The 9,382-nt window shown below is 37.6% G+C and overlaps 1 protein-coding gene across 2 annotated transcripts; it reads left to right on the forward strand.

Annotated features, from left to right (window-relative positions):
* Positions 1-350: 350 nt before the first annotated feature.
* LOC131537578 (zinc finger protein 239-like) lies at positions 351-9,172 on the forward strand. 2 transcript variants are annotated; one of them, XM_058771140.1, is made up of 3 exons: positions 351-1,095; positions 1,238-1,523; positions 7,092-9,172. In XM_058771140.1, exons 2-3 carry the CDS (start codon positions 1,313-1,315, stop codon positions 7,799-7,801), a joined length of 921 nt encoding a protein of 306 aa, XP_058627123.1. In that variant the 5' UTR covers positions 351-1,095; positions 1,238-1,312; the 3' UTR covers positions 7,802-9,172. The 2 variants fall into 2 exon arrangements, with proteins under 2 accessions (XP_058627123.1, XP_058627122.1); XM_058771139.1 differs by lacking the exon at positions 351-1,095 and having other exon boundaries at positions 1,102-1,523.
* Positions 9,173-9,382: the final 210 nt, after the last annotated feature.

Genomic DNA, 9,382 nt, shown 5'->3' on the forward strand with positions numbered 1-9,382 from the left:
TGCATTCATATGAATGTAATCTTTACTGCGCTACTTTATCTGTATCTGATTTAGAACGAGCAGAAATCTGTGAGAAATATAACGACCCAAAGACAAAAGAACTGATCAAAATGAGCTGCTATAGGAACAATAGCCATGTGGGCAGCGCTGCGTCATATGCCAGCTGTGCACAAGGTGTTTGAGTCTCAGCTCCAGGCTTATTTGTTCATTAATGACGTCATCAGCGACTAGTCGACTTCGACTAGACTTTCATCACATAAAAGTCGACTTTAAAAAATCAGAAGTCGTTCAACCCCTAGCAGGTGATAGATTTATTGGCTCTTCTTTTTAGTCTTTGAGCGTCTCAAGGGTTTTTCTCCAGGTTTGACATGATATTTCTCCACTTCACTCAGTTCTTCTCTCCTCACTCTCTTCCATCAGCTCTGAAATAAAATTAAAAAATCACTTTAAATAAACCAATATTCAAAGAGAGAAATATGAAAGTGTGTCCTGATGTAATAGCAGAAACAAGAAAGCTGCTGTAAGACATAATCATTCTGGTGTGTTTTTATGAATTAATTGCATGAATGAGGTACATTGACATATCAGTTATTGTTTTCAAAACATTTTAGGCACAAATTAAATTTTGTTGTAATGAGAGCTATCAATCATCTAATGATAAGTTAAAGGGACCAAACAGATCTCGCCCACATTTACTTCCAAGGAACTATCCCTTTAAGTTTTTCTTACAACCCTTGTCAGATAGTCTGGAAAGCCCATTTACTTCATACCATTTGCTGTTTATTGCTTACTGCTTAAAAAATATATAACAAAAAACACAATGTTGTATCCAACATACTGAATATCTGTTGAAAACTCTACTCATTTCATAATTTAACTCTTTATCTAATGTTCTTCAGCATGTAGACAACACATTATTCTCTGTATTTGCTAATATTGTTTAAGTTAAGCAGTGCTGACTTTGCCAAATTTAAATCTGTACACTCGCTAAGTATTTATCTAATATTATTTCCCTCCTCTTCACTCCAGTCCAGCGGGTGGAGCTAAAACACATGCGTTTGTTTGTCAAACACCTTTAAACCTCAGAAGAAGAAGGTTAGTTTCATAGAGCTCTCTGTTGTTATCTCGTGATGGCTACAAACTGTTTGTTGAAATGTAGTCTACTATTTCTAAATAGAAAGATACAACATTGAATCAGATCAGTAAATAACTTTACCTGTAATATTCTCATCTTTAGAGTCGTGACTAAGTGTTGAAGCAAGCAGGAATATCTGGAGGAGTATCATCTGAACTGAGATCTGCTGCTGTGAAGATGGTGTTTGTTAAAGAGGAGAGTGAGGAGAACATGATTAAACCAGAACCCTGCAGAATAAAACACGAGGAACCAGAACCTTTGAGAATAAAACACGAGGAACCAGAACCTTTGAGAATAAAACAAGAGGAACCAGAACCTTTGAGAATAAAACAGGAGGAACCAGAACCTGAACCAGAACCCTGCAGAATAAAACAGGAGGAACAAGGAGGTTGGTGTTTATTCTTCATTCATCTTTAATGAGTTTGTGGTGTTAAAGATTTAACAGGGTGCCTGCGGATCCTTAAATAGTTTTACATTCTTTAATGTAAAAAATAAGCCTTAAATCCACCTTTCAAAGGTCTTAAAAATGCGATAGAACTGACAACGAGAAGATTTATTTTTTATTTTCACTCATTGCTTTTCGAATCGTAAAACTGTTTAACTCAGAGCCTGTGAACTTGGGTAAAGTTGGTTTTATATTCGCACATTCGGACTTCTGCATTCAGTTACAGCACTACATTGGACATTCAGCGGACATTCGCAAGTAAATATGACATTAAAACAATACTTGCCCATTTTGATCGATTGTGAAAAAAAATGTGGTAGGTTGACAATGATGTCGCTGATTAGAATCTGCAAAAAATAACTTTATTGCACATATAATTAGAAAGTTATTGAACGCGGAAATGTGTGAATGTGCGAATATAAAACCAACTTTACTCCGGTTACCTAAGTAGCCTGTGAGACACATCAGATTCACTTTGTTTTTGCATTAGTGTAATCTCAAACATTTTGTGGGGCAAAGCTTTACCTGTTTTCTGTCTAAAAATAATTAATGTACATTTATCACACTGTATTTGGTGTTATGTTACCTTGGCACAAATATGAAATGTTTTATCTATTTTGTCTGCCCTTTTCCTTCAGTGTTGGACCAAGCGGTGATAGAAAAATTATATTTGCTAAGGTCTCCCGTATACATCTACTTTTACCATCTGTAGATCTTACTGGGTCTGGTGCCACTGCTCTCAGATGTTAGTCTGGAGCCTGTAATGGCTGGTTTCCACCGAGCGGTACGGGTTAGTACAGTACAGTACGGTACGGTACAGTACGATTCGGGACAGAACACCCTGAACCAGCTTGCGTACCCTTACTCGATAGGTGTGGTGTATGCCGGAAAGTAGCGATCGGCAATAAAGCGCGGCAATAAGCACAACTCTGCCTCTTTTTGTTAAATGACTGTTTTAATGAACAATAATAGCCATTATAAAAGTATAATTACAAAGTATAAGAGGCTATTCTCTACATCATCTGAAAACTGAATAAATACGCTTTTCATTGATGTATGGTTTGTTAGGATCGGACAATATTTGGCCGAGATACAACTATTTGAAAATCTGGAATCTGAGGGTGCAAAAAAAATCTAAATATTGAGAAAATTGCCTTTAAAGTTGTCCAAATGAAGTTCTTAGCAATGCATATTGCTAATCAAAAATTAGTTTTGATATATTTACAGTAGGAAATTTACAAAATATCTTCATGGAACATGATCTTTACTTAATATCCTAATGATTTTTGGCATAAAAGATTAATGGATAATTTTGACCCATACAATGTATTTTTGGCCATTGCTACAGATATACAGTGGGGCAAAAAAGTATTTAGTCAGCCACCAATTGTGCAAGTTCTCCCACTTAAAAAGATGAGAGAGGCCTTTAATTTTCATCATAGGTATACCTCAACTATGAGAGACAAAATGAGGGAAAAAAATCCAGAAAATCACATTGTAGGATTTTTAAAGAATTTATTTGCAAATTATGGTGGAAAATAAGTATTTGGTCAATAACAAAATTTAATCTCAATACTTTGTTATATACCCTTTGTTGGCAATGACAGAGGTCAAATGTTTTCTGTTAGTCTTCACAAGGTTTTCACACATTGTTGTTGGTATTTTGGCCCATTCCTCCATGCAGATCTCCTCTAGAGCAGTAATGTTTTGGGGCTGTCGCTGGGCAACACGGACTTTCAACTTTTCGATAGGGTTGAGATCTGGAGAATGGCTAGGCCACTCCAGGACCTTGAAATGCTTCTTACGAAGCCACTCCTTCGTTGCCCAGGCGGTGTGTTTGGGATCATTGTCATGCTGAAAGACCCAGCCACGTTTCATCTTCAATGCCCTCGCTGATGGAAGGAGGTTTTCACTCAAAATCTCACGATACATGGCCCCATTCATTCTTTCGTTTACACGGATCAGTCGTCCTGGTCCCTTTGCAGAAAAACAGCCCCAAAGCATGATGTTTCCGCCCCCATGCTTCACAGTAGGTATGGTGTTCTTTGGATGCAACTCAGCATTCTTTCTCCTCCAAACACGACAAGTTGAGTTTTTACCAAAAAGTTATATTTTGGTTTCATCTGACCATATGACATTCTCCCAATCCTCTTCTGGATCATCCAAATGCTCTCTAGCAAACTTCAGACGGGCCGGACATGTACTGGCTTAAGCAGGGGACACGTCTGGCACTGCAGGATTTGAGTCCCTGGCGGCGCAGTGTTACTGATGGTAGCCTTTGTTACTTTGGTCCCAGCTCTCTGCAGGTCATTCACTAGGTCCCTCGTGTGGTTCTGGGATTTTTGCTCACAGTTCTTGTGATCATTTTGACCCCACGGGTGAGATCTTCGTGGAGCCCCAGATCGAGGGAGATTATCAGTGGTCTTGTATGTCTTCCATTTTCTAATAATTGCTCCCACAGTTGATTTCTTCACACCAAGCTGCTTACCTATTGCAGATTCAGTCTTCCCAGCCTGGTGCAGGTCTACAGTTTTGTTTCTGGTGTCCTTTGACAGCTCTTTGGTCTTGGTCATGGTGGAGTTTGGAGTTGGACTGTTTGAGGTTGTGGACAGGTGTCTTTTATACTGATTACAAGTTCAAACAGATGCCATTAATACAGGTAACGAGTGGAGGACAGAGGAGCCTCTTAAAGAAGAAGTTACAGGTCTGTGAGAGCCAGAAATCTTGCTTGTTTGTAGGTGACCAAATACTTATTTTACCGAGGAATTTACCAATTAATTCTTTAAAAATCCTACAATGTGATTTTCTGGATTTTTTTTCTCATTTTGTCTCTCATAGTTGAGGTATACCTATGATTAAAATTACAGGCCTCGCTCATCTTTTTAAGTGGGAGAACTTGCACAATTGGTGGCTGACTAAATACTTCTTTGCCCCACTGTACCCCAGCGACTTAAGACTGCTTTTGTGGTCCAGGGTCACATATAAAGTTAAATATAATTTTGTGTTCAGCCAAAACGATATGTCCAGGAACAAATCATAGATTCATGAGACCACGAATTCCTTTTAAATATACCCAAAACGAATTGTATCTCATGTTTAATCACTGCAGAGACATCAGAGCCAGCGGCAAATGTCTTAAGGACTAGCCGAGCGTAAGGCTGCTCGAGGCGGTTACATGAGCACTGAGCGCCTGGTGATCGATCGCCTGGAGCTCTGAAATCGGATTTTGCTAATTTTCCAAAATTGGTGCTATCTTTATAAATAAACCGCAGATTTGAGTTTTAAATAGAGGTGGGTAGAGTATCCAAAAACTGTACTCAAGTAAAAGTACTTGTAGAAATATTTACTCAAGAAAAAGTAAAAGTAATAGTCTGAATAGTTACTTTAGTAAGAGTAAAAAAGTATCGGATAAAAAAACTACTGAAGTAGTTAGTTACTTGTTACTTTGGATCATATACTGAAAGTCTATTTTTATTTAGATACAAATATTTAGATAAAATTTATATGTACATATATACACACACACTGCCGTTCAAAAGATTTTTAATTGTTCTTTTAATGTAATTTCAGTGATGCAAATCAGAATTTTCATTAGCCTTTACGCCAGTCTTCAGTGTCACATAATCCTTCAGAAATCATGGCAATATGTTGATTTATTATCAATGCTGTTCTTTTTATCTTTCTATTCATAAAAGAATCCTGAACAAAATGTCACAGGTTCCAAAAAATATTAAGCAGCAAAACTGTTCCCTGTTGGTTTGAGCTGGTCCTTAGCTGGTCATGTGCTGGTCCGACCAGCATAAACCAGCATCCCAACTTTAAATCATACCTTACCTTAGCATATGCTGGTTTTATCAACAACACTGGTAATAAATCAATATATTAGAATGATTTCTGAAGGATCATATGACTGGGGTAACAGCTGATAAAAATTCTGTTAATTAAATTATATTTTAAAGTAGCCTATATTAATTATGTATTATATATGTATATACAGTATATAACACGGAGAAGAGTGAAAACTCCTCACATGACCGCTAAAGAACATCTGAACATAACGAAACAAATGCACATTGATGGATCTTCTTCTGTCTGTTCTGCAAAATGTAAACAAATGTATTTTTCTGTAAGTATAAATATTGTGAAAATATCAATATTAATTGTGTCTAGGCAAAGGCATTCCTCCTGGAACGGGTCGCGCACCATTGCGCAAAGCTAAAGTGGGTTTGGCGGGTGTTCATTTCATACTTTGTGACAGCTTATTTAATGTATAAATTATATATTTTTTATACATATATATTTATACATTGTTTTTAATGTATAAGGTACATGTACGACAAACTGGTAATGTCATATTGGTATCGTGTGGAACCGTAGACAGCACGCAATGTTCATCTAATAAAGATCTTCATAGCTAGCAAACAATAGCCTTTGCCGATTTGCTTTCAACTGACTGTAGATCCAAAGCCACGTCTTCGACGCTCTTGATGTTCTTAAACTTTCTGTTACAACTCTGAGAACCGCGTCAGACGACTCAGCGCGTGCAGCAGGGAACGGAACGAATCATTCAAACTGATTCGCGAACCAATTCACTGGTCTGCCAAATGTTTTTTGGGCAATGACGTTTCACAAGTCCACAAGAACGCATATTGAGAAACAGCTATTGTCTGTGAAAATATAAAATTATAAAATACACTGTTATATATTTTTTGTGTTTGCACACTGTGATGTAAATAAGCCCAACACTCATGGATAGCAGAGCGGAACGAGTGAAGGAGGAGCTTGTATCACACAAAAGTGACGATTCTAGTCAACCAATCAAGTTTCTGCAGTGAGTTTAGCTCCACCCTTTTGATCAGACATAATGTTATTGAAAAAAGTGCCTGGTTCATAGAAAGTGTCTCTTATGGCTCGTTTCCACTGGCAGTGCAGTTCGGTACAATGCAGTGCGATGCGCAATTATGTCCGTTTCCATTGTCAGAAGTTGTGAATGGTACCAAAATAGCAAACCATACCGTACCACTTTTTTGGTATCCTTCCGTTGGGGTACCTAGCACAGCCAAGGGTACCAAAAAAGTGGTACGGTATGGTTTGCTATTTTGGTACCATTCACAACTTCTGACAATGGAAACGGACATAATTGCGTACCGTACCGTACTGTACCGAACCGTACCGCTCAGTGGAAACGAGACATAAGAGACACTTTCTATGAACCAGGCACTTTTTTCAATAACATTATGTCTGATCATTTTTGTAGTGGATCGATCATATTTAATAGTTCTTCCAATAGAAACATGGATTTTTGCCTATAATGTTTTAAAAATCATGTGAAGATCAGTGTACCTCAATCATGACAAAAATTTCAGGAACGGATAATTTACACAAAAAAAAAAAAAAAACTTTGTATAAATTATCTACTTTACACTTTTATATCAGGTTTCATTTTTATGTCCACATTTCTCTGCTTTTTACGAGTTACTGAAAATAAACCATTTTTACTTCCATTTTTAGAGTTCAACAAGGAGAATGAAGATTCAAGTGAAGCTGAGGAGAAAAATCATGTCAAAACTGGAGAAAAAACTTTGAGTTGCTCTCAAACCAAACAGAAAGATTTAAAGAAAGGAGCAGAGAAATCTTTTATCTGCACTCAGTGTGGAAAGAGTTTCACACGCAAATGTGGTCTTGATATTCACATGAGATTTCATACGGGAGAGAAACCATACACTTGTGATCAGTGCGGGAAGAGTTTCACAAACTCAGCAAACCTTAAGACACACATGAACATCCACACTAGAGAAAAACTGCACGCATGTGATCAATGCGGAAAAACATTTTTGTGGGCTTCAAACCTGAAGATACACTTAAGAGTTCATACAAAGGAGAAGCCACATCGGTGTTATTTGTGTGGAAAGAGTTTTTCACGTCTAGAATATTTGAAAGAACATCAGAAAATACATACTGGTGTGCGAGAGTTCATGTGCATTGAATGTGAAAAAGCTTTTACTTCAGCAAAGTGTTTAAAACGGCACCAAAGGGTCCACACTGGAGAGAAACCTTATAAGTGTTCACACTGTAACAAGAGATTCAGTCAGTCAGGAAGCCTGAAAAGACACGAGAGGATCCACACCGGAGAGAAACCGTATCACTGCACTGCATGTGGGAAGAGTTTCAATCATTCATCTGCTCTACACATTCATACAAAACACTATCACAGTAAGTAGATCATCTTCAGATCCAGCACTTTCAGATCTGATGCTGACTCCTCAGCAGATGTGACACAATAATGCATCAAACAATAAAATATCATCTGGATAAATCTGTCCGAACCAGACATTACAAGTGACATGACAAAGAAACATTATCTAAAGTTTTCACAGTGAATAAAGTCCATCTTCATCTTCAAAACCAGCAGATTCAACTGAGATTCAGTTCCTCCCCAAAGAACAATGTCAGAAAGTTATATTCTTGTATAACATTTTGTTTCATGATCTAAATGATATCACTGTGTTTTCTTATGAGTTTCATATTGTGTTCAATTGTCTTATGATGCATGTATCACTTGTACTGTGAGATTCAGATCAACTCAAAAGCCGTATTCGGACAGTAAATGTTGCTCCTGACACCTTGAGATTAACATGATAGTAGATGATGGACTCATGAAACAGCGGTTGTTCTTTCATCATTTGATGTTGAATTTAAGTATGATGTGATGATGATGATGTTTGGTTTATACTATGTTTATTATGTTTGAACTGAACTAACAGACATGATCACAGCAGTCCTACTGACTTCAGTTACTGCTGGATCATTATTCGGAGGTACCACTCACGTCTTTACATTGGTCGTCGTTTTATACCTTTCATTTCATTCCCAGTTTCACAGACTGAGTCTGTTTTTCTTCTTCTCTTGATTGTTTATAATCTGTCCACTCGCAGTGATTGTGATTATTGTTGAGTTTGCGGTGTTTGCTGCTCCTGCTGTGATTCTTCTTCAGATCATCTGTGCAAGAAGAGCTGGCGAGTTTTTCAGCCTCCGAGAAGAACTCCCAAGGTTTTTTTTCTCTCTCTCTCTCTCCATTTCTGTCACCGATGGAGTTTAGGTTCCTTGCCACTTCCACCTTTGGCTTGCTTAATTGGGGACACTTAATATCTGTCAGTATCGTCGACTTGATTGCACAGATTCTATTTGAACTGAACTGATCTGGACAATGACATAACTGAATCAACAATGAACTGACTTTAACTGGAAAACTGAATTTGTTGTCCTCTTGCATTATCAGCACACGTTTTTCTATTCAACACTGTAAAGCTACTTTGACGCAATCTGTATTGTATAAAGTGCTTATATAAATAAAGGTGACTTCACTTGACAATCTGATGATTCACATTGATCTGGAACAATCTGCACCTTTTATTTATTTTATTTTTTTATTGAATCTCTCAACATTTTACAACAGTAGCCAGGTGGTGAAGACAAGAAAAAAGAAATAATAACAATGTCAGTTGCAGTCCACACAAATTGTGTGTTTTGATGACAAGACACTGTGGTGGTTCCCTTTCATAGGTTCACTTACACTGCGATAGCGGTCACTATGGGAACACCTTCGTTGTGACGAATGTCCACAGCCCTTATATCATCACACCATTTTATTGGGCAGTAGTGACTAGCACCATCATGTGTATGCTCACATCAGCATGTTACTGCCAGGGAGTCACTAGGTGCGTTTACATGTACACTTTTTTGTCATTCCGATTAAAATCATTCCGATTGAAAGATTCGATGAAATGTTTACACGAGACGTT

The sequence above is a fragment of the Onychostoma macrolepis genome, chromosome 03, assembly GCF_012432095.1.
Source record: "Onychostoma macrolepis isolate SWU-2019 chromosome 03, ASM1243209v1, whole genome shotgun sequence".
Classification (NCBI taxonomy): domain Eukaryota; kingdom Metazoa; phylum Chordata; class Actinopteri; order Cypriniformes; family Cyprinidae; genus Onychostoma; species Onychostoma macrolepis.

Excerpts from the sequence above, each read along its gene's own strand:
- LOC131537578 (XM_058771140.1), top strand. The coding sequence starts at position 1,313 with ATGGTGTTTGTTAAAGAGGAGAGTGAGGAGAACATGATTAAACCAGAA. Across the intron at positions 1,524-7,091 it reads AAAACAGGAGGAACAAGGAG|AGTTCAACAAGGAGAATGAA; the intron begins GTTGGTGTTTAT and ends TTCCATTTTTAG.